At 34.0% G+C, this 25,558-nt stretch overlaps 3 protein-coding genes across 4 annotated transcripts; 2 read left to right on the top strand and 1 right to left on the bottom strand.

Moving 5' to 3' along the window:
* Positions 1-1,334: 1,334 nt before the first annotated feature.
* LOC146942391 (chorismate mutase 2-like) lies at positions 1,335-6,308 on the top strand. 2 transcript variants are annotated; one of them, XM_085756354.1, is made up of 5 exons: positions 1,335-1,725; positions 4,398-4,481; positions 5,227-5,370; positions 5,598-5,690; positions 5,859-6,308. In XM_085756354.1, the coding sequence occupies exons 1-5, from the start codon at positions 1,447-1,449 to the stop codon at positions 6,084-6,086; spliced, it is 828 nt and encodes a 275-aa protein (XP_085612480.1). In that variant the 5' UTR covers positions 1,335-1,446; the 3' UTR covers positions 6,087-6,308. The 2 variants fall into 2 exon arrangements, with proteins under 2 accessions (XP_085612480.1, XP_085612481.1); XM_085756355.1 differs by lacking the exon at positions 4,398-4,481.
* Positions 6,309-8,436: 2,128 nt separating this feature from the next.
* On the top strand, positions 8,437-15,593 carry LOC146942390 (DNA-directed RNA polymerases IV and V subunit 2-like). Its single transcript, XM_085756353.1, has 7 exons — positions 8,437-9,116; positions 9,385-9,597; positions 10,166-11,046; positions 11,702-11,993; positions 12,805-13,749; positions 14,006-14,277; positions 14,840-15,593. The coding sequence occupies exons 1-7, from the start codon at positions 8,655-8,657 to the stop codon at positions 15,339-15,341; spliced, it is 3,567 nt and encodes a 1,188-aa protein (XP_085612479.1). The 5' UTR covers positions 8,437-8,654; the 3' UTR covers positions 15,342-15,593.
* Positions 15,594-16,739: 1,146 nt separating this feature from the next.
* LOC146942389 (uncharacterized) lies at positions 16,740-20,618 on the bottom strand. Its single transcript, XM_085756352.1, has 7 exons — positions 20,456-20,618; positions 20,167-20,371; positions 19,711-19,912; positions 19,051-19,244; positions 18,347-18,500; positions 17,636-17,800; positions 16,740-17,300 (listed from the first exon to the last, which is right to left on the bottom strand). The coding sequence occupies exons 1-7, from the start codon at positions 20,601-20,603 to the stop codon at positions 16,839-16,841; spliced, it is 1,530 nt and encodes a 509-aa protein (XP_085612478.1). The 5' UTR covers positions 20,604-20,618; the 3' UTR covers positions 16,740-16,838.
* Positions 20,619-25,558: the final 4,940 nt, after the last annotated feature.

Genomic DNA, 25,558 nt, shown 5'->3' with positions numbered 1-25,558 from the left:
ATTCATTTTGAAACAATTTTTTTTGGCTAAAACGACACTCATTTTGAAACGGAGATAATATTATTTTACTTCCAAACGTACCCTCTAATTAATTGAATGTACATCACTTCCAAAACATTACATCAATAATAAAAAAAGGATAGTTTAGTAAAATTACTGCGTCGTTTGACATCGTGTGTGTTTGGTTCAGCTTTGAATATAATTGATTCTGAGAGAATTGATTCTGATAGAATTGATTCTGACAGAATTGATTATGAGAGAATTGATTTATGTTTGGATACAATTATGTAGAATTGATTAAACAAACTGAATGTTGTTTGGATGATTTTGATCAAAATTGCTTTTGAATGTATAATTACTAAAATAGACATAGCTAAAGGAGAATTGATAAAGAATGAGAATTGATAAAGGGCAATAAAGGAAAATAATAGGTTGTAATAATAAAATATACAATTTACTGTTTATAATTGATTCTAGAAAAGCTAGAAGCTAGGATTTGTAGCTTCATGGAAAATTGCTTATAATTGCTTTTTGGCTAGAATTGCTTCTCTGAAAAGCCAAACCAAACATGTTGTTTTTTGGCTAGAACTGCTTATAATTGCTTTTTGGCTAGAATTGCTTTTGAAAAGCTAAACCAAACAGGCCCATCATTAAACAAGCTCATTTTAAAGTTGAAGCAATACTATTTAATAAAAGTATATTGAACAATTTTAAAGTTGAAGCACTACTATTTATTCCCTCCGTTTCAAAATAAGTGTCGTTTTAGCTAAAAAAATTGTTTCAAAATAAATGTCACTTTCACTTTCCAATGCAATAATAACTTTTTCTTTTCAATTATACCCTCCAATTAATACTCTGCACACTACTTCCAAAGTATTACTTTTAAAACTAACCAATAGTTAATAAGGATAATTTGGTAAAATAATCATTCTCTTTCTTTTAATCATTGCATTTCTTAATATGTGTGTAAACACTTAAAACGACACTCATTTCTTAAAAGTATATTGAACAATCAAAAGCTAAAATCAATTGTATAAGTCAACAATTACAAACTTTATAGAATCAATCAATTTTACAATAAAAATAAGCTAAGGAAAAAAAATAAAAGGAGTGATGTTTGCGTGACCACGAATTTACGTTTTGACTTTTCGTACAGAAAAGCATGGATACATCCGGTCACTATTATAAGTGAAATTTGATTTTTTTGATGCATTGAATAATTAATGTATCTAGTCTATAATAAAGTCTAGATACATTAATTATTCAATGTATCTAAAAAGTGAAATTTTGCTTATAATAATGACCGGATAGAGTACATAAATCTATCAATTATTTCCTTGTTACGCCAGACATTAATTGACATTACTTTTCAACCATTTCTGTTTCAGCTTGCAGACATGGTAATCATACATGCTGTGTTAGATTTGGGTCAACAACAGTAACAACATGATGAAGCAGCTTCAATTTATGGCTGTGGTTGTTATGCTGTTAAGTTGTACGGAGAGACACAGATCAACTGCAAATGGTTCAGAGAATGAATACACCCTAGAATCAGTGAGGGCATCTTTAATTAGACAAGAAGATACAATCATATTTAGTGTGATTGAGAGAGCAAGATTCCCTCTTAATTCTCCCACCTACCATCAACATTATGCTTCCATTCCTCACTTTTCCGGTTCGTTGCTCGATGTCGTTCTTGACTATACTGAAGCCATTCAAGCCAAGGTAGTTGCTTAATTCCTCTCATATTTGAAACTGGAAATCTTTTATGTTAATGATTTTGTATTAGAATTTATTGGGCTTCACTTGTTTGTTTTTGGTGATTGTTCTAATGACCTTTGATCCAAAACTCTTCAATTTATCGGACCGCATCTTCCTACTCTTTTTTTCTTATCCTCTGGTTTTTTTTTTTTTTTGTAAGGTTGAACAACATGAGGAACTTATATAGAGCAATTATCTGCGTTCTTTTTTTACCTATGCATCTTGTTTTATTTATGTGTATGTGTTTTCTTCCTCCCTCACATTTAAGTTTTAAACGGTTATTTGTACCAAAAAAAAAAAAAAGTTTTAAACGGTTAACAAAATAATAATAAACAATATTGATTTTAATCGTAAAATATGTATTATTTGTTAAAACACTTTTATTAATTATAGTTATTTGAGTAGTTATAGATGATTAAAATACGGTAGGTAAGAGTATGTTAGTGGAAAATAGGGCTGGGCATCGGTTCGGTTCGGTTCGGGTTCGGGTCCAAACCCCCAAACCGACCAAACCGACGGGTTATATGTATAGACCCTAATTGAGAGTATTTTTTAATTCGGGTTTCCCGGGTTCGGTTCATTCGGGTCCGGGTTAATCGGTTCGGTTTTACGGGTTAAGCATTACTTTTTTTTTTTTTTTTTTTAATCTGGTGCAGATCAATTTTTTTATTTTCTTCTCATTTTTTTTGTCTAAATCGTTACATGATTGTTCAACAAAGTAATGAAAAAACTCAGTTTTAAGAATGACAAAGAATTGGAAGATATGGAATCAAGAAGACAAAAATCCATGAGTCAAGTGAACAGATCTGCCTGTTAATAGAAGACATGGATCTAGCATTAGCAACAAAAAAAAAGCATGGATCTAGCCAACTCACAAGTACAAAACGCAAAATCAGTACTATTATATAGGCTGGTGTGGTTGTTTAGTGATGAACAATGATGATATAAAGATTTGCTAGGTTGGGTGAAGAAGGAGAAGAAGGAACAGCTGGAATACAAAGAGAGATAGAAAGAAACAGACCTACCATTGCAGCAGGTTTGGATGGCAGAAAGTTCGTTTTCTTCAATTTTCTTGTATTTCTTCACCCACCTTCCCGTTATTATCAATTGTTTTTGTCCCTCAAGCCTAAAGTATCATGTCTATGTCGTGAATAGCATTTAACCATTGGAGAATTATAATCACATATATCATGTGCTTTGATTTGATACACAATCTAGATAAGTAAGCAACATTATGTGAGAGATGTTAGTAGTATTAAGTAGTATTTTGGGCTGTGAGAGATTGGTTTGGGCCGGGTAAAAAAACAGCCTATTTTGTTTTGGGCTTAATAAGAAACAAGTTGGAAAAATGCTAGAATCTGTCAAAAAAAACTAGAAAAAACTAATAATATGGATAATAATAATAATAATAATAATAATAATAATTCGGTTTGGTCGGGTTCCTTCGGGTTCCGACGGGCCTAAAACATCAAACCGAACCGAACCGAATATACCCATATTAACCCGTAAAATTTACCCGTAGAACCCGTAACCCGTTTTAACCCGAACCGAATGTGTAAATTAGGGTTGGGTTCGTCGGGTAAATTCGGGTTGACCCGTATTTGCCCAGCCCTAGTGGAAAATAATAAAGGATCTAATGATATTTTAAAAGGGACAAATAAAATGTGTATGCGTGTTTAGATCCTTAAAAATTGTGTTGTCTTCCACATGTAAGAGGTTACCTATTTATTTTTGGCTTTATTTTTTTTTCTACATAATACATATGCAACAATAAAGAATGTATGGACAGTGCATAAAATATGCAAGGTCTGGGGTTCAAACCCCGACCATCAAAAAAAATAAAGAATGTGTCTTATTATACTCTCTCCGTTTCAAAATGAGTGTCGCTTTAACCAAAACAATTTGTTTCAAAATGAATGTCACTTTCAGTTTCCAATGCAATAATAACTTTTTCTTTTCAATTATACCCTCCAATTAATACTCTACACACTACTTCCAAATTATTACTTTTAAAACTAACCAATAGTTAATAAGGATAATTTTGTAAAATAACTATTCTCTTTCTTTTAATCATTGCATTTCTTAATATGTGTGTAAACACCTAAAACGACACTCATTTTGAAACAGGAGGAGTATTAGATAAGTTGAACCAACAATTTAGTCCTTACAATCGAATTAATGAAAGAGAAATGGTGATCAGTGCTCTAAGTCTAAGGACATTTTTTAAGAATCTTAAATACAATAGGAAATTTTTGTGTGAATTACTAAACTTTGCGTCCAATGCAGTGAAAATTGAAATGTTTGACAATAAATTTTTTAAATAAGATTATTTAAAGAGTACGTTTAAAACACTTGTGAGCATGACCACGAAATGAAAATTTAATGAAATTAACAAAATTTCAAAATTAAAATGTCCTTGATTTTCATACAATTTTGAAAAACAAAATTGAGCAAAGATTTATTAGAAAATATTTTCGATTTTAAAAACCGTCACATGATTACAACTTAATTTTTTCGTACAACAACTTACTTTAGTGACACCTAAATTTTCTGTATTAAATAAATTGGTGGTTTACTTTATTATATCTATGTCAATGAGTTATTTATGTTGATTGCTTTGAAATATTATTCGTTAGTTAGGAAGATACATCAACCCTGAAGAAAATCCTTATAAAGGAATTTTACCACCCTCAATTGTGCCACATTACAACTTCTCACAGGTAATTCACTAAAACTCCCGTGTGATTTGATATTCTAGGGCTATTTTATTTGATGGTAGTAAAAATAATGGTCATGTTGACTAGTATCTTCTGAATATTCATTGATGAAACAGAAAAAAAAATACATTTTGTATTGATTTTTTTTTTCACTTTTAAGATATTGACTACATGTATAAGTTTTAAGACAATTTTGTTATATTTGGTTTCTTAACAAGTGCTCTAATGCTTCTATTTTTCTAAAAATAATCTTTGGAAATGCGGAGATTAGAAATTTGAATTCTTTTTCTTTTGTTGTGTGTAAACCGTAAAAAAAAAAATCAAAAAGAAGAAGAAAAGGAAAATGAAGAAGATTAGAAATTTGAATTCCTATACATATTACAAAGATAGAAAATTTAGTCCCCAGTAAAACATATTTTTGAGAATAAAATAATTTTCATTTCTAATGCTTTTATATCAAAGGAAGATATTGGAGAAAAGGGATCTTCATGAAGATGAAAATAAAATTATGCAATTGCCTCGATTACAGATAATTCTAAGGAGTTTCACAAGTGTATGCCAAACCCTTTTCTAATCAATTCAAGAGAATAAATTTAGCCATTAAAAAAAAGAATAAAATTACAAATGTTTTTTTTTTAATAAATAAAATTACAAATGTTATGTTCCATAAAATTTGTTCGTGGAAATAAATATCTCAATTCTCAACCATGAAAAGAAAATAAGGATCTCTTTTGAACTTTGTCTTTAGTTTTTGCATGCTGCAGCCGCTTCGATTAACATAAACAAGAACATAAGGAAAGTGTATTTCCACGAGATGCTTCCGCTTTTTGTTGCTTTCGGGGATGATGGCAACTATGCACAAACTGCAGCTAGTGATCTTTCAATTTTGCAGGTAAAATTTTCGGTCCTAGTCCTTTTAGGAATTGGGAGTACTGTATAATCCCTTGGTTCTTATTAACAAGATAAAGATGGATATCGTAGGTACATCATAACAAATTATAAGAATATGTTATAATAATAAGCCTTGATTTTCTCATTTTTACATTTAATTACCCACTTTAGACGATTCTTGCCCTTGGTTTGACTAATGCATCCTTATTCTATAAAATATATTCGCAGGCCATCTCTAGAAGGATTCATTATGGAAAGTTTGTAGCTGAGGCGAAGTTCAGAGAATCTCCTCGTGACTATGAGCCTTTAATTCGTGCCAAGGTATACAGTGATCTTGTTCATAAGAAGAAAATAAAAACTAATAGAAATATTTTTGCAATATTTCTAGACATTGTTCTACTATCGTTTTTTAAATGCAAAACTTGGTTTTTTATGTTGTTACTACGTTTTGGTGTAAAAATTGAAACGGTAAATGGTTTGTTTTTGCAGGACAGAAAAGCACTGATGAAATTGTTGACATCGAAAAATGTAGAAGAGATAGTTGTGAAGAGGGTTGAAAAGAAGGCCATGGTGTTTGGTCAAGAAGTGAGCCTTGATCATGATGTCAAGGGACATTACAAGGTTGATCCAGCAATAGTATCTCGCTTGTACAAGGAATGGATAATACCCATGACTAAAAATGTTGAACTTGAGTACTTACTGCGTCGTCTCGATTGAACTCATGCAGTGCCATTAGTAGAACTATTAATTGAAGAATAACATAATGATTCATTGTTCAGATGATCGATCAAATTCTTAAGCATCTCCAAATAGTGCACAATCAAGATACTTGCGTGTATATTATTTGAAGAACGAAAAACTATACGGTGTAATACGTTGTCCTGACTTTAGTTGTACACGATTTTAAATAATTCAAATTGTTTCTACTTGTTAAGGGTACACGTTTTTCTACTTTAACGACGCAATTATTTTAGTAGAACTTAAAGTTAGTTCCATATGTTTCTTTCCATCGATTCTGTCTAAAGACTTGACAAAAAAGATTATTTTTAACCTATATTTTTAAAGAACCTCTTTTAATTTAAAAAGGACGTTTAATCATATCATATCAACTACATACAAGGATGTAATAATCATTTATTCAGAAAAAGAAGTAATAATCATGTTACTTGTAGAAATGTTTTGCCAATTTTTATTATAATTCATGAGCGAGGTGAGTGTTCACCGATTTGTGCTTGTTATGAAGGTTAGGCGTGTGAGTATCAAGGTTCTTAAGAGGATGTCTCTGATTTTGGTGTCATCTTTTTAATTTACTATTTTGATCTCTTAACTTATTTTTTGGTTTCTTTTTGATCCTCTAACCAGTTTTTGTTCAGTTTTGATTTCTTAATTGGACTTTGTTAGTTATATTAATCCTTTTTGTTAGTTTTTTTTGTTAAAACGTTGACTTTTATATGAATTCTTCATTTTCTTTTTTCTTTTCTGAAAAAACAAAGAAGAACACTACTATATCCTTTATTTTCTTCCTCCATTTATGAACAAATACGTGCCAAAGCAAAATTATACTTCTTCATTTTTGAAAAAGTTGTAAAATTTGTTATTTCACACAAAGTAGTACATATTATTATATAGTACTCCCTCCGGTCTCAAATATAAGAAAATATTCCTTTTTTAGGTTCATTGAGTAGTTAATGTATCTGGTCTACATTGTAAAGCAAATACATTAATTATTCAATGAACCTAAAAAAGGAATCTTTTCTTATATTTGAGACCGGAGGGAGTAATAGTAATAAAAAAATTACTATTACTATTTATATTTATTTAACTATATACCTACACATTTAGACTGAAATATTATGTCTATAAGAAAGAAAGAAAAGTGGTAAACCTAATAGACAATGACAAAGTTTTAGTGTGTCATGAACTAGTGTAGACCTTAGAATCCGGTGGGTTGAAATTCTACACTTAATGTCTAGAATTCTGCTCTTCACCCAGCACAAAACACTCGCGCCCTGCAACCTTGCCCAAAATACCCCTGCGTTAGTTAACTAACGCAAGTGTAAAACTATGTGTTAGTTAACTAACGCTGCGTCACTTAAGTAACACACGTGAAGAACACTGCGTGACTTAACTCACGCATATTGCGTGACTTAACTCACACAGGTATACAAGTCACGCTGGTTTCTTCTTTTTTCCAAAACACAAAAAATGCTTCTTGCATTATTGGTAGTTATACTTTGCTTTGTGAAGGAGCTTGCATCATGTTTGGTAAAGTGGTACAAGCCTCGTAGGGAAGTGATTAACATGAGGGGAACCCAATAAAGCATAAAAAAGATCGTTGGTATAACATCAGATAACAATTATCCCTTTGATCATTATTGGAAACATCAACCAGTTTGAAAACAATCTCAAACAAATCAATGACAAAGTCCACCGACTCATCAAAACCACTTAGCAATTATCCACCGACTCATCAAAATCATTTAGCAATTATCGATTTGATGGAGCATCTTCATTGTAAGGAGAGTATCCAAACGGGATTAAACATAATAAATCGTTATCCATTCAAATCAACAAAGCCACCAAGGAACTTGAACTTCTGCTGAACGAAGAATGGTGGAGAAGAAGAAAGCAGCGTCACACAAAAATATAAGGTGCGTAACTTAACTCACGCAGCGTGAGTTAAGTAACGCAGGGGTACTTTTGTTATAGTTGTAGGGTGCGAGCGAAAAATGCAGGGTAAATTGTAGAATTCTAACGTCTATTTAGTGTGACCCAACTATACTACACTACAGAAAAATGCCGATTCCAATTTCATTTGGTTTAGTTAAATTTATAAATTAAGAAAATATATAATAATTCAATAGAAAAGGAAAAAAAAACTATTGATTCAATTTTCCCAAACCAAGGGTACATGCGTCTTTTCGTTCTAATTTTTCCTCACATGTAAGACATCGAGTAAATGAAGCAATAAACGGCAGTGGGAAGAACTTTGGGAGACTGTAATTAGGAGTAACGCTTTACCATGTATACCCTATAAAGTATTTCTTTTACCAAAAAAATGCTGATTATTGAACAACACGAGTAGTACTACTGTACTACACTACACATTTCCGCAAAAACTCACAAGGTTTTGGCGTTTCAATTACACACAGTCACACTCTCAGTCTCACTCCCACTCACTCTCACTCTCACTCACTACACAGTGAAAAGAAGCTTAAGCTTAAAGGGGCAGATTGTACCAAAACCCTTTCTCCATAAACCCTAATTTTTCATTTCTCAACCACAATGGAACACATAGGTTCAAGCAAAGATGCTAACAACACCAACTACACAGAAATGGACATTGACCTCGACGACGATGAAGATCAATCCAACGCCGAAATCCTCAACGAACTCGGTGATGATATGGTCAAATACTTTTGCAAGAAAGCTTCCGTCATGTTCTTCGACCAATACGGTTTAATCAGTCACCAAATCAACTCGTACAATCAATTCATCAATTCTGGTCTTCAAGCCGCTTTCGATTCCTTCGGTGATCTCACTGTTACGCCTGGTTTTGATCCTTCTAAGAAAGGTGCTGATGAACATTACCGTTATGCTACGGTTAAGTTTGGGAAGGTTACGCTTGAGCGACCTAAGTTTTGGTGTGGTGAAGGGAATGCTCAAGAGTTGAAGATGCTTCCCAGACATGCCAGGTTGCAGAGGATGACTTATGCTTCTAAGATGAAAGTTGATGTTCACATCCAGGTTAGGGATTTTTTTTACTCCTTTACAAAGTTTTCATTTTTAAATGTTGGTTAGTATGATTTGAAATTTGTAGTTTCTATTTGATGGTTTTGTGTTAACAAGAAATGATTTTTGACATCAAAATTGTTACAGTGTCCTTTGATTTTTGTGTGTGTTTTTGAAATGTGGGTAAGTTGTAGAAGATTAAAAAGTATGAGAGATAGAGATAAACACGTAGAGTGTTTGTATTTTGATGTTCAGATAACAGGACTGTGTGTGTTAATTTCAGGTATATGTTATGAAGAAGGTTCGAAGTGATAAGTTTAAGACTGGGAAAGAAGAATACATTGATAAAGATATTAAAGGGGAGGATACGAGGGAAATAACTATTGGGAGACTGCCTGTTATGGTCAAGTCTGATCTGTGTTGGATGAGTGAAACTGAGAAAGGTGATTGTGAATTTGACCACGGAGGCTACTTTCTGATTAAGGGTGCTGAAAAGGTTAGCTATAATTATGATTTATTTACACGTGTTTCTGTCTTGTTTGTTACCGATTTTGTACGTTTTAGGGTTACATATGTTTTTAGTGATTTTTGTCCCTGTAAAATTCACAATTGTTTATGTTTAGTCCCTGCATGAGTTTTGTTACTTGTAAATTTTAGTCCCTTTTTTGCTTTAGGGACAAAAATCGCCTGTTTTTTGTTCAGTGTTATCCAATGGCAGTTATGGCGCCTATTGGTGGCAGATTTTGACCACGCCGATGTGGTAAATGGTGGTCAATATTGCAGGTTTTTCTGCCATAAATTTACCACAAAGTGGTCAAAATTGCAGAAATTTGGGTCTCGGCCACAATATGCCATAGACAATACTGCTTTTGTAAAATGTTTTCAAAATAGGGACTAAAATTTATCTAGAGACAGAACTAAAAAAATTGCATTTTGATTGGGATTAAGAACACATTTAGCCTACATTTTAACGCAGCGCATTTATTGTGTCTTATTTTTGTATGTCTATATTATATCTTCGCAATCATTTCTTTGCTGCTGATTGTAAACCGCTTTTGTTGCAGATTTTTATCGCACAAGAGCAAATATTTCTGAAGAGACTCTGGGTTTCAAATATTCCATACTGGGCTGTTGCTTTCAAGTCACAGATGAAGAGAAATAGGATGGTTGTTAAATTGGTGGAAGGTTCGACGGAGGGAATTACACACGGAGAGAAGCTGCTCACAGTGTATTTTCTGTCTGTCGAGATACCTGTATGGATATTGTTTTTTGCTCTTGGTGTCACATCAGATAAAGAAATTGTTGATCTCATCGATTATGGAGAGGCAGATGGAAGAATTGAAAACATTCTCTTTGCATCCATCCGTGAGGCAGACGATAAATGTGAAGCATTTCGTAGGGGAAAGAACGCTCTTCTTTTCTTAGAGGAACGTGTAAAAGGCGTACAGTTTCCACCCGCAGAATCTATTGACGAGTGCTTTAACATGTATGTTTTTCCGAACATTAAAGGATTAAAAAGAAAGGCAAGGTATCTAGCTTACATGGTGAAGGTTCTTCTACTAGCATATACTGGCCGTCGAAAAACTGATAACAGGGACGATTTTCGAAACAAGAGGCTTGAGTTAGCTGGTGAGCTGCTGGAGCGCGAGGTTAAAGTGCACTTTGCACATGCTAGGAAGCGAATGGGGAAGGCCCTGCAGAGAGACCTTTATGGAGAACGAGAAGTTCGTCAAATTGAGCACTATCTTGACGCTTCCATTATTACAAATGGTCTCCAAAGAGCGTTTTCTACTGGAGCTTGGACACATCCTTTCAAAAGGATGGAAAGGATTTCTGGTGTGGTTGCAACTCTTGGGCGAACCAATCCATTACAAACCATGGCTGAATTAAGAAGAACAAGGCAACAAGTTCAGTACACAGGAAAGGTCGGGGATGCTAGATACCCGTAAGTTACTTTTAACTTCTATTTTAGTCTTTCTGTAGTCTGTGCCAATAGAATTATTTTATCCTAGCTGACTGAATGAAGGTTAAATATGCGCATCATACAAAATCTTATCACTAATAATCCTAAACTACTTATACATGTGAAGGCCCCTTATAATATTGCTATCAATCAACAAGAAAACTAAAACTAAATAAAATTACCTGGTCATTAAAACTCACGGTTCATACATTCAATTCTTTATAGTGCTGCCTGTGTAGACTAGATGCCGAGTTTTTATGGTGGCCATCTCTGTTTCTTCCATTTCATGTTCAGTATCAGCTTCTGTAATGCGCCTTCATTGAGGGGATGTAAATGTAAAAATCAGTACGTTCTAAATGAAATGGTCGTCATAACTCATGTTCAAACCTGTAAATTAATCTCTTATTTAGTCATCACTAGCATGAGTATAACTTTATAAGTATCAACGTCCCAACCTTTTCAGGGATTGATCTAGTCTCTGGCATTGTCTTAGTAGCTTCAGATGGTAGTAGTGCAATGAATACTTGATTTCTCTTAAGTTTAAAGTTCATAGCTGCTGTTTTGTATATTTGAACTATTGCTTTATTATAAAAGTTTAGATGCTTTCATTTATTTTAATAGAAGCTTATGGTTGCAGGCATCCTTCTCACTGGGGTAAGGTTTGTTTTCTTTCCACCCCAGATGGTGAAAATTGTGGACTTGTAAAAAATTTGGCTGCCACAGGAGTAGTAAGTACCGATGTAACTGAATCCATACTTCCTCAGCTGTTCGATTGTGGGATGGAAGAACTTGTTGATGATACTACAACTGTTCTGGGGAAAAAAGACAAAGTTTTCCTAAATGGGGACTGGGTTGGAGTTTGTTCAGATTCCATATCATTTGTGGCAGAGCTACGAACTAGAAGACGGAGGAATGAGTTGCCTCATCAGGTTCACTTTTAATCTCTCATTTTGATGTGACAGTGTATTCTACCTTTGTCATATTTTAAAGCACTTACTTTACATGAGTCATGGAGAGAACCCATATAGTGGAAGAAGGTTGTTGTTTTATGCTGTTAATTTGATATTTAATAGCTTAGTTATATAGTGCAGAGCTGATGATGCATTAATTAATAACAAATTGCATAGTTATGTTTTAAGTATCTGGAAACTTGGCTTATATTGAATATAATAATTTTGCAGAATGTCTAACATATGATTAAATGGCTAGCATGATAATATTATTTGTTTGAAATTTGCTTTCTGGGTGAGCGAGACCATGTCTCTATGTACACTACCTCTGCAAAACGCTGTCACTTATGTGTCCCTCTCCTCTGTCAAAGATTGGTTTATATATATATTCAGTTTTGGAACTTTATTGTTTTGATAAGATCGTGATAGCACCTTTTTGTAGAAATAGAGAACAACAAATGAAAGGGAAACAATTGCTCGAAATACTAAATTAAAGAATCTCAATACTGAGCATGCACATCTCCCACTTTCCCCTTGTGAGTTGTGACCTTGCACTAGAATAGTGAAGTGACTCATGTTGATTTTGTTAGAAGCTTCCAATACTGCTCTTTTCACATTTCTTCCTCCTATGTTATGTTTCCAATTATGTTGACTTTGTAAGCTTTCAATTGTATTGTTGTTTCCCTATTTTTTTTCCCTTGTTGAAAATAATATGCCACAGTAATTGCAATAAATTTGTGATTTTGTTGATTTTGATTCTTTGAGCCTTGTGTTAACCATTTCTGTTTAGGTGGAAATCAAAAGAGATCAGTGTCAACAAGAAGTGCGCATATTATCTGATGCAGGAAGGATTCTCCGTCCACTCTTGGTTGTTAGTAATCTGCTCAAGATTAAAGGATCTAAGTCTGAGCATAAATCTTTCCAGTCCCTATTGGATAATGGCGTGATTGAGCTGATTGGTCCTGAAGAAGAAGAGGACTTCAAGACTGCTTGGGGTGTTCAGTATTTGTTTGGCAAAGAGGGAAAATCTTCTGTGAAGTACACACATTGTGAACTTGATATGTCATTCTTATTAGGTCTAAGCTGCTCACTTGTTCCATTTGCAAATCATGACCATGCTAGGAGAGTGTTGTACCAATCCCAGAAGCATTCTTCTCAGGCTATTGGCTTTGCTACGACAAACCCAAATATAAGAGTCGATGCTTTGTCTCACCAACTGTTTTATCCACAAAGACCACTCTTTCAGACAATGACATCTGATTGTCTTGGAAAACCTGGATATCTTGGTCAGAGTAAAGTTGTTCCAAAGTCTGAATTCTATAATGGGCAGAATGCAATTGTGGCTGTCAATGTGCATCTCGGATATAATCAAGAAGATTCCTTGGTTATGAACCGTGCTTCGTTGCAGCGCGGTATGTTCAGATCTGAGCATATAAGGAGTTACAAAGCTGAAATTGAGAATAAGGAATCTTCAGAAAAGAGAAAGAAACCTGAAGACATTGTTAATTTTGGAAAGATACAGAGTAAAATTGGCCGAGTTGATAGCCTTGATGATGATGGCTTTCCATTTGTTGGAGCAAATTTGCAAAGTGGTGATATTATCATCGGGCGGTGTGCTGATTCCGGGACGGACCATAGTATAAAGCTAAAGCACACCGAAAGGGGTTATGTTCAAAAGGTTGTGCTGTCTTCGAATGATGAGGGGAAGAATTTTGCTGTTGTTTCGCTGAGACAGGTAACTGTTGTAACCAAGAACTACTTCAATTATGATGCATCTTGTCTTATGGATAAAAAAATTTGGGTTACTGCACTGAACAACAAACATACTGAATACTTAGATGCAAGTTGAGATGAACATGCAAATATATAAGTTTGTTCGTAAATCTGCACATGGATATTTTTTTATGTTCCACAACTGAAATCTAATTTTTTTTTTACCTCTAAGTTGTATTTGACCGCTAAGAAAAACTGTTGTATGATAAAATTTGCAGGTTAGGAGCCCAGTTCTTGGAGATAAGTTCTCCAGTATGCATGGACAGAAGGGTGTTTTGGGATTTCTGGAGTCTCAGGAAAATTTCCCCTTCACAAAACAAGGCATTGTTCCTGATATTGTTATAAATCCACATGCATTTCCTTCGCGACAAACTCCTGGACAACTACTAGAGGCTGCTTTGGGAAAGGGCATCGCTTGTGTTGGTTCACTGAGGAATGCTACTCCTTTCTCCACTTCCTCTGTTGAAGCCATTACTGACCAGCTTCATAGGTAATCTTCCATCATGATTTAGTTTACTTTAATTGCAGTTTTGGTTACTTGTATTTTATGTAGGCCTGTTCAAGATTCATTAAAAAACTGAACCGAACTATGCACTGCACTGATCCGAACTGGAAAAGAGCCGAACTTTTGACACAGTTCAGTTTGTTGTACTGTTTAGTTGAACAAGTTCACTAACCGCCAACTTAAAGTTCAGTTCAGTTTACTTTAAAACCCAGTTTGGGAAAGAGCTTGAAATACCGGTGACCGATGCTTAATAGTGCTAGCGTTTGTTTGTTCATTCTGCTATGTATTTCTCAATCGCGTCTCATTGCTAGGTGCCAAAAGCTTGAAAGCATGTTAGGAATATTTTATTGTAGATCCAGGCTCGCTTTCAGGCTTTCGGAACTGGAAAGAGCATGTTAGGATAATATTCCTAACAATAACATGTCTCAATATGTGGATTGCATTAGCTTCAGGCTCGCTTTAAAAATAGGAATTTTGTCCCAAAGTTTCATTTTAAGTTGTCATGTTTTGTTGTTGTACTGAGCCCTATTTATTTTGTACATTACAGAGCTGGCTTTTCAAGATGGGGGAACGAACGAGTATACAACGGAAGGACCGGTGAGATGGTCCGATCGCTGATATTTATGGGCCCAACATTCTACCAGAGACTGCACCACATGTCCGAAGACAAAGTCAAATTCAGGAACACCGGCCCAGTTCACCCGCTGACCCGACAGCCTGTCGCTGACAGGAAGCGATTTGGAGGTATCAAGTTTGGTGAGATGGAGCGTGATTGCCTGATAGCTCATGGTGCTTCAGCAAATTTGTATGAACGCCTCTTCACCCTGAGTGATTCGTCTCAGATACACATTTGTAGTAAATGCAAGAATGTTGCAAATGTGATCTTGCGACCGGTATCTGGTGGCCGGAAGATTCGAGGTCCCTACTGCCGTTTCTGTGAATCAGCCGATGACATTGTGGTGGCCAGTGTTCCATATGGAGCAAAGTTATTGTCTCAGGAGCTGTTCAGCATGGGCATTAATCTCAAATTTGAAACTGAGCTTTGCTAGACAACTACTTTATTTGTCATCACTCAAATGCTTTCCCTAGACTAGACTTTTGAATTAGGTGTATATATCAGTTTGGTTCCTGGATGTTTCCTTGATACCAGTTAGGAGTAATTTATGACAAGCATCCTGATTTGCCTGAATGCCCTTGCATTTCTTTTCTTTTGAATTGTTTAAACTTATAAGTGGAATGCTCATATCCGGGAGCTCCTCTCCCAAAAAACTAACGAATGATGGGCTGCTGTTAGTTGTGAATTGTGATGTTTCTTGTTTTTAATATTGATGTTTATTTATTATATTTTTGCAAATTAATGTTACTTGACGACAAAAGCAGGAGTTTTGCTTACTCGTTTTATAGAGCCGATGACTCTACCCTCCAAAATAAATCCTTGGAAATTGTCAACCGTTAAACATGCAGACACTTTTTTATATATAGTTATGGGTAAATGGGTTAAGAAATATAAAATTAGACAAGTGATATAGTTATAGAAAATATTGTATCATTATAATTATTAATTTCATCAGGACCATTCCACTACCGCTCCATTTTCCTAATATTTTGCAATAAACTCAAACCATCCAGAGTTTCTCCTAGTAGAAGCTACTGCCCAAGCATCAATGAGAAGCTCCACTTTAAGAAAACCACGCAATCTAGCCAACTTCAATCCTTCAAGCACCCGCCAAAGCTCTGCGACAAATGCACGACAAGCTCTCAAACCTTTCAGAAAAACTCCTCCACAACCCGCTATCATGCCTTGCTTTGAAGCACCATCCGTATTCAGATGAATCGTACTTAAGTTTTGGGGCAGCCACCAAATCTCCCTCAATCACAGTCATGGAGTTATTATTAACCATAGCCATGGAGTTAGTTTTAACCATAGCCATGTTAGAAACAACAGCATAATGATGAACTCTCCTCTTATTCTCAGTACACGAGTTCATGGGCATACCAAAAGTATCATCATGACTTCATGCGCAAGCTTATTCCTCGAAAACCACAACGAGTAACTTGTTAAGATCTATCCACTGATGCAAATCCGATTTAAAGAAAGTCTCCATATGCCTTGCTCTGACTGTGCTTACCCCAACCACCATTGCTAATGGACAATCATGCATAACACGAAGCATTGTCTCCCTATCACAATGATAACATTTACAGTAAGGGGAACACAACTGCATTCTATGCAATCTACAATTGATCTTGTTGTTTTAGAATTAACAAGTCCCAAGTTTTTTCATCATTTTCTATTTATTTTAAACTAGCAATTCTGATTAAATCAAATCTAAAACTTTTTCTGGAACTTTTCAAATTAAAATATCAAATTTTATTGAAGATTAAAAATCTCAAAAAGAAATAAATTTTAGCCTTGTGATTTTACTATATTAAAGGAGAAAATGAACTTTCGCAAAATAATAAAAAATAGACAATTTCTCCTTTTTTTTTATCATAACTTACATTGGTGTATTCAGTTTATTCTTTCATTTTTCAGATATCATCTACTATTTGAAACTAGATATATAGACTCTCTCTAGCTCTTGAATAGGAACAGCATAGGGCGAGTTCCAGTCAGCATCAAAAATTTCCTTAAGTTGAGATACAATGGCAGTGTTGTATGTCCCAAAGCTAACACCTGCTGTAACATAGAAATAGTCCCAAACAAGGTTGCTTGTCCCAATGTGTGCCCTTACATTACTAACTGCATATTTTCCATGATTCACTCTTGTAAAATCAGGGTATATATTTCCTGTACTACTTCCATTATGAATGGCAGGTCCTGTATTGTTGAAACCTGGTACCACATAATATTTGATCTCAACTTTCCCAGAGCATTTGTTGTATTTGGAAGAAGAGCAGAGATTGTTGGTATAGAGGAGATACTTCAGGTACTCATCAGTGCTATTTATGAAGTGTGCCCAATATGCCACCAATATCTTTACTGTTGCATGCTTGGAAAACACAACCTGTTTGTTCCGTTGAAACATCGTAAGAAAATATCACCCTAGATAGTATAAATTTTTTATTTTATTCATAATATACAATGTCAGTGTGAAGGTCTTTTATACAGTTAATAAGTCATAATTTTCGGATCATGAAAAACATTTGATTTTAATCATAACTAGTTCTAAAGCCATGTATATGGTTTGTCGTGATTTATTGACGGTGCAAAACTTACATTGACAATGTATCAAACTAAATTTTGTACAAGAATGAAATTTTAGACATCTGTCTAACAAGAGAGAAAACCATGAAAGACAACAAAGAATATGCAAAGAACACTTGAAGTTAGTTTAGTTACCTCTGATATTGCAGAAGACAGAGATGACCAGAAAATTGTTTGGTCTGTAAATTGTGACTGACCTAGCCAGTCCATGGTATTGATTCTAACCGTATCTTTTGTTCCTACAGATTTAATTGCATCAATCCATGCCTGCTCATCACTCTGGTAACTGCCAAATGATAGCTGCAAAACACCAGTATAATACTAAGATCCAATGAAGACTGGCAATTTAATATGTCAATTAATATTAACGAAATTTGTCAGCTAATGTAATAAGAGCATTTCAGAATTTCCAAGAAACAACATCTCAGTAACTAGGGTACAATGTATCACACATATTTGCAGACAAACCAGCAATATAACCATTCACAAATTTAAGGGCATAATCACTAATAATTACTTCGAAACAAGAATGCTAAATAGGTTTGCCTTTTCAACATAGAGAATGGCTTAAAGATTTCTCTACTAACTTATTTTCGAGGATACTTAGCAATTATCTCATGATATGAAGGCAAATTTGGGCCTTCCTAGCTAAACCAATCCCCAGTTTCATTAGAAAACAAACACGATAACAAAATGAACAAGCTTTTGATTGTAGTACTAGCACAGTATCAAAGTTATTTAAATGGTTATAAGCCTGTGCCTCTATTTAGCTGTAATCCAACTCATTTCTGATGCCTGGTTTTATTGATACATATTACCGAACAGATTGTTAAAAATAAACATTACCTCTGGGGGAGCAAAGGAGAGATAGCTGACTTGAGGAAGCTCTGTGGAATAGTTACTCCCAGGCGTTCGAATTGAAATTTCAGACATATAAGGGTCAGAAAGAATAGGATATCCATCAACATGAGGAGTCTCTACATATTTAGGAAGAGGTGACCTGTGAAGCAGTTAAATATAGTAATAAATAAAAACTCAAGAATGTTACTCCCTCATGCTTACTTTCCTGCTATGTAGTACCGACACTTTAAATCGAAAATGTGTTCAATGTCCAACACATGCTGACACCGTCACACATGTCTATGTTTAAATTACTTTCATTTTCTCAGATTATTACCGGTGCCGACGTGTCAGTGTTGTGTCCAGTGTTCATGTATGTGTTAATGCTTCATAGCTTTACTAATCATCTATTCTTAGTTGCTTGTGTAAGCATAAAAAGTTTCAAGTGCCTGCTCTTTGAAGTATGCTATACCATTCACTACTGTATCCCATCTCTCATATTTTAACCATCATACTTAAGACTGCATTTCAATTTCTACTCAAAATTCAAGTGAATGAAATTTCATATAATGTAGGAACTTAGTGAGGAAATTTTATATACAAACAATAGGAAATGATGCCTGAAGGCATAAAATCACATAAAGTAGCAGTTTCTTGAAGAGAAACTAAGTAAACTTAATTATATCATAAGGCTTGGATCATAGACTTACTTACACCTCTCCTTAGGTTTGATGAAATGTGACCAACAAGGAACCTTTCTTTCAACTTGCCACTGTTGATCCATCACTGTTTTAGTGTAAGCTGAAGAATTGAGACATGCTAGTGTCCATAAATTGTTAAAGTAGACCTCAACCTTTTTAGCTATTACAGGACAACCAGAAAGATAAATTCCAACTTCTTTGACCTAAAGCAAGCAAGAAATAAGAAATGAAACAAGCATCATTGGTTGCATAGACAGTAGATTATATTTAGGAACTGTTTGAATTGACTTGAATAGTTTGAGCTTATCCAGTGGGTTTAACACTTAAGAGACGGTTTGTGCGAGCTTATAGAAAACAACTTACATGTCAATAAGCTGTTTTCTCCTTATTTTTCTTACGCTCTTCAGGATAGTTTATGGAAACAGTTTGACTTTATTTTATCTTTTGTTATAGAAATAATTTATACATAAACACTTACATAATAAGCGTTTATGCTATAAACGCTTAATTAAGTTGTTAAAATAGAATGAAACATCCTAAAACTGATAATACTGCCTTCAGAAGACAGGTTCAATGTTTACATCAGTTAGATAAATAGTCCACGGTGAAAGGTAACACCCAGCATAAAAAAATGAAACATAAAACATGTTATAACATCAAATTAAAAACCTGTGTAAGAGATTTCCAGTCATTGTTTGCAGATCCAATATACACATCCCTATTATCAGATATCCAAACTTTGGCATGGACAATTCCAGAGCCCCACCAATCCTTCAATAACAAGGTCACATTCTTAACATTTGACCTTCCAGAAGCAAGTTTGGATGGTTCTAAGGTAAATGTTGGATAAACCCCAGAGTGAGACAGTAACCTACATCAACTCCAATGTAACATACAACAACAAATTAAGATCACCTACATCAATCTTCAATATACCCATTTCAATATTTTAAAATGATTTAATTGATAAAATGATTTTAAAATGAGATTTTAATCAAATTTGTACTTCCACTTCTAGAATGAGATTAAATTGATAAAATCATAGATGAATTTGAAACTAAGGGAACAATATCATGAATATTTAGTTATTTACTTATATACAAACTAAGTCAAATTGAAACGCACCTAATATTAACATTACGGTCTGCAGCAGCATCTAATGCTTGATAAACTGCAGCACCTTGATGAGCACCAAATTTGTGCATCTGATCTTGAGTGTAACCATAATCCCCGGAGCGAGGATCATCGGGAGAAGCTAGCAATTGCCAATACTGAGCAATCACATCGAGTCTACGAGTCGAGTTTGCAGCCATCCACCTGAGCACATCCCCTATAATATAATCCAATCCAACTCAATTACGAGTTTATCTTACTGACAACTAATTACTAACATTTGTCGTTAAAAAAGACTTACCGGTGGAGAGGACTCCTGGAACGTGGGAGAGGTGGGGCATATCGGTGGGAATGGATTGTACTAGCCATGCTTTACAAGATGAGGTTGACTCACAAGGGTTGTTTAAACTCAATAACGTCAATAGACAAATTATGACACTGCATCTCATGATTGATTACCCTATATTGTCTAAACTTTGTTTGTAACTATATATAGGTAGTTGACTATCCTTTCATGAAGTGAATCTACTAAAACAAGTATCTTCTTGGAATATACAATTGGAAAGATATTTCCAAAGCAATGCTTATAACGTACTCAATCCGTTTCAAAACGAGTGTCGCTTTAGCCAAAAAAAATTATTTCAAAATGAGTGTCGCTTTCAGTTTCCAATGCAATAATAACTTTTTCTTTTCACTTGTACCCTCCAATTAATACTATGCACACTACTTCCAAAGTATTACTTTTAAAACTAACCAATAGTTAATAAGGATAATTTGGTAAAATAACCATTCTCTTTCTCTTAATCATTGCATTTCTTAATATGTGTGTAAACACCTAAAACGACACTCATTTTAAAACGGAGGGAGTAATAGTTTGTATTGGAATGTTGTAAGCTAAACTCAGGTTAAGAGCAATTTAAATATGTTCTACACCTATCACAAATGATTTTTTTTTTTACACAATGTCTCTTAAAACTTATGATAGGCCACCGAAATTGTCACGTAAAAAAATGGAACATGGCGCACACTCTGAAGTGTCAAACCTGCACCATCATACATCTGATCAAATTTAACATTGAGTTTGACTAACACCCAGTTTTAGCCTTTAAAATTTTGCTTTCAACCAATTTGGTTACAATCATCACCGTAGAAATTAACCTCAAACTATTAGGAGCATATCATGGGCAATTGGGCATTAGAAGCATACAAGGACGCATTTCAACATACAACACAACAAATCTCCAATTAATAATTAACATATCAATTGTATTGAATAATCTTTATATTGTACACAAAATTAGCTTGTTTGTTTTGTTTTTTTTACAAAATTAGCTACTTTTAAATGGTGGTCGAAACTTTATGTCGATACATAATAACTTAAAAAAAGACATTTTGATTGTACATAATAACTTAAAAAAAAAGCCATTTTGATTGTAAAAGAAAAAAACGCACTTTGATGCAAATAGATCCTTCATTTATATTCTCTTTAATGTTGTTCGTATAAATATTTACATGAACATGACAATAGTACATTCAAATCATTTAATATGAAAGTAAAATTTTAAATGAATACGGTTATAGATAATATGCTTCATATTTACTTCTGCGTGAGGCAGGAGAACCAAGGACATCTCCAATACGGTTATAGATAATATGCTTCATATACAAACAACTTAAGAGCAAGATTTAAGTGAGCATTGGAGATGCCTCATGATCTTCTCTAATTAACAGGGAAGTCTAAGTGTAAAACTCGATAAGCATTTGGCTATACATATGTACCTTACATATGTACCTCTATTGGAGAGAGAAGTGGAATGTGTTTATTGACTCGAGAATAAGTGGGAGTGTGCTTAATGTTGTTGAAATGCAATGTCATGTAGTTATTCGCAAGAGATTCACGTAGTTGATTTTTTGAAGGTGTTGGATTTGAGGAGTAAAGAGGTTGTGTATTAAGTACCGACAATAATGCTCTCAAAAAAAAAGTACTGACAATAATAAAATTAGACTAATACCTGAATTTACAAAATGTCAATCAAATCAGTCCCTCCGTTAAGTTGGTCTGTTAACGGAGGTGACGTGTAACGTTAACCTCTTACAAGGCTTACCACGTCAGATGCCACACAAGCAGGGACCAAATCGATTGATTTACAGAAAATTGCCAAGGACCAAATTGATGGATTTTCAGAAAATTGCCAACGGCTCTTTCTCATTAACGGCTTTTTCTTCTCTTCCTCATTAACGACTCTTTCTTCCCCAAATATATAAATTTGGAACACCTAGAGTTCAAAATCCCCCAAAATTCTTCCATGAATTGATGTCAATGTTCTTCCTCAATTCAAAAATTAAAACCCTAATTTTTTTTATTCAATTCGAAATTCAAAAATTAGTGGTCATTGTTGAAGATTCGGTGTTTCAGAAATGATGGGTGGTAGGCGTATGGGCAAAAACAATTACAACAGTCGGTCTTCATCTTCAAGCTCTATGTACAATGACGAGGTGAGAGAGCTTTAATGTTGGTGTCCTAGAATTTGTGTTGTAAGAAAAGCCAACACTGTCAATAACTCAGGAAGACCTTTCTATGTATGCCCTCTTCTAGGCGTTCATCTTCAATGTTGGCTACAATGATGAATCAAACCCTACTGTCAAAAAATTTCAATCAAATTGGTCCTTGAATTATATGCATATCCATCATATCGATACTCAAATTAGTGAAAATACCATCAAATAGGTCCTTGAATTTTCACAACAGATATCACTGTGATCCTTGGTGCATACATTTGCTGAACAAAGTAAAAAGTAATAGACAAACACTTTGATTATAAAAAGACAGACATTTGCATACCATCATAAGTCATATATTTGATGTTCATAAGTCATTACATAGCCAAAAAAATAACATTACATAGCCATCAAGTCATCAAATCATTTGATGTTCTTAAGTGATTACATATCCAAAAAAGCATAAACTAAACAAGTCCAAAAAACAATAATTAAACTTGTCCAAAAGCATAATTTAAACAAGCATTGATGCTTTGGAAATCCTGGAGTTGGGATAAACTCCATGTATTGGGGTTGAGTAGAAGCGGATGGCCCGTAATTTGAATTTGGAACTCTAATAACTCCAGGAGCAGTTGGATTTTTTGGAGCATGACCCCTCGGTGGTGTTTGTATATGCCTGTCATTTGAAATCACTGGTCATCTCATGCCATATTTCCTCGTACTCATTCCCTAAAATAAAATCAATCAAATCAGACCTTAAATTATAACACTATCCATCAAATCAGTCCTTAAATTATCACAATAAGTATCAAATCGATCCTTATCATAGAGGGATATAATTGGAAACACAGAAAAATGACACTGAAAAGTTAAATCTCGAATTTTTACCATTTCCATCAATTTAGTCCTTGTACACGTGGCTACCTTGTTGACACGTGTACAGGACAACACAGCATGCAAGAGGACACGTCATCACCACTAACGGAGCTTTTGGACGGAGGGACCATTTTGATGGACGTCTGTAAAATTCAAGGACTAAATATATATTTTGCAAAATTCAGGGACGAATTTGGCCGATTTTTTAAAATTCAAGGACGAATTTGAGGTATTAGTCAATAAAATTATAAAATAAATGATGTGTAGATGTGAAATTCATTTAAGAACTTAAGTGAGAGAACTTCATTGTGAATTTTATAACAAAATTATTTATAATAAATTAAAACAACAACTAATCCTGGAATATTGTGTACCATAACTTGTTTGAGCTAAATGAGAAGGCCTTGGAGGTCCTCGGTTCAAACTCGAACAAATAAAAAAAATTAATCTAACAATTAATTACCAATGCTTCATATAAAATAATAATAATAATAATAATAATTAGCCTAAAATTGTATCAATCCCTACCGGCTTCTCATGAAAATTGGTGGGATAAAAATAATGAATTAATCATTTCATATAAACTATATCTTACTTTCAAAAAAAAAAATATACTCCTATAAACTATATCTCTACCATTATTCTTTTAGAACAAAAAAATCTCAACCATTATATCTTTCCTAATTAACTAATTTATTGATTTTGTTACAATCTACTAATCCTTCCGTTCATTCTTAACTGTAGTATTAGAATAGTAACACAAAATTAAGCAAGTGTATTTTTACATTTTTCTTTCTATTATACCCTAATTTTCATCCACTAATTAATTTCTATTTTTTTGACACACTTTGTCTTTTAAAAAAAAAATTAATGTGTTATTTTTCTCTCGTGTCAAAACTTAAAAGTCATGGGGACCAAAAACTTTTTTTTTGACAAAATAAAAGATATTCATTCATTCAAATTGAAAGAGTACATCGATATTATGCAAATTCGCTAAAAACAAAAAGGATGAATCTGTGAACATACTCACATCATCCATGTTAATAGCATAAAACGACAAAGTACAAATGTCTACACATATGACTATATTTAAATATCCGGAATAACCATGTTTCCGGATCTGCAACGTGGATGACGCCAAAGTCATTAATTGGATCTGCACTGGATCGAAGCTGATCTAACAATCTGAAGCGGTCAAATACCTGAGAGAAACAAGAAAAACAAACAACGTCGCACAAAGACGACGAATAACCAACGTCGCACGAATACGACGAAATCACAAAATAAAACAAAATAGATGTGAAAATCACTTATTTCAATAAAAGGGAAATAGAAAAACGAGTTAGAGGGGTGATTTTGGGTGACCCTAAATCACCCGTCTTTGGTGGATGAAGGAGAAGAAACTAGGGTTTTTGTGACGGCTCACAAGAGAAAGGAAAAAGAGAGAGAGGGAGAGTTGTCGCAAGCACTTAATCAACTCTATAATTAATTGGTCATTTTAAGTCATAAAATGCTAACATTGTCAGTCTATCACCTTTTCTTCATATAACTTTGTTAAAAAATGTTTGCGTGACTGTTAAACATCTAGGAGAAACTAATAAAGAGACTATTATGTTGAGTTTTAAACTCAACGTGTAATTGGAAAAAAAAATCTTTTTCTAATCTTTTTTGTTTTGGGTTGCGATTGATTATATTCTTTCGTTGTTCATCAAAGTAATAGGTCTTTATTTCAATTGTCAATTTGAAACAACAAGTTCAATTTTAGGTTAGGTCAAATCTAATATTTCATCAAAAAACAAAAATGTAACACTAAATAGATTAACACATTTTTTTTAAACCACCTAACACCCTTTCCGTAATGGTTAGGATATCAAAACCACCCCTTACACATTAATCACCACGCAGAGCATAGCATAGTTCTTATTTTTATCAAATTTCGTTAGAGAAGACGATAGAGACATTTTATTAAAATACATCATTGAAGTATTAAGTTGATGAATAAAAAGAGTTGAGGAAGAGAAATAATCAA

The sequence above is a fragment of the Medicago sativa genome, chromosome 3 (genome assembly GCF_051527215.1).
Source record: "Medicago sativa cultivar Bolivia chromosome 3, Bolivia_mono, whole genome shotgun sequence".
NCBI classification, from domain to species: Eukaryota; Viridiplantae; Streptophyta; class Magnoliopsida; order Fabales; family Fabaceae; genus Medicago; species Medicago sativa.
The sequence above is the reverse complement of the archived record's forward strand: the minus strand, read 5'-3'. Positions and strand labels throughout refer to the sequence as shown.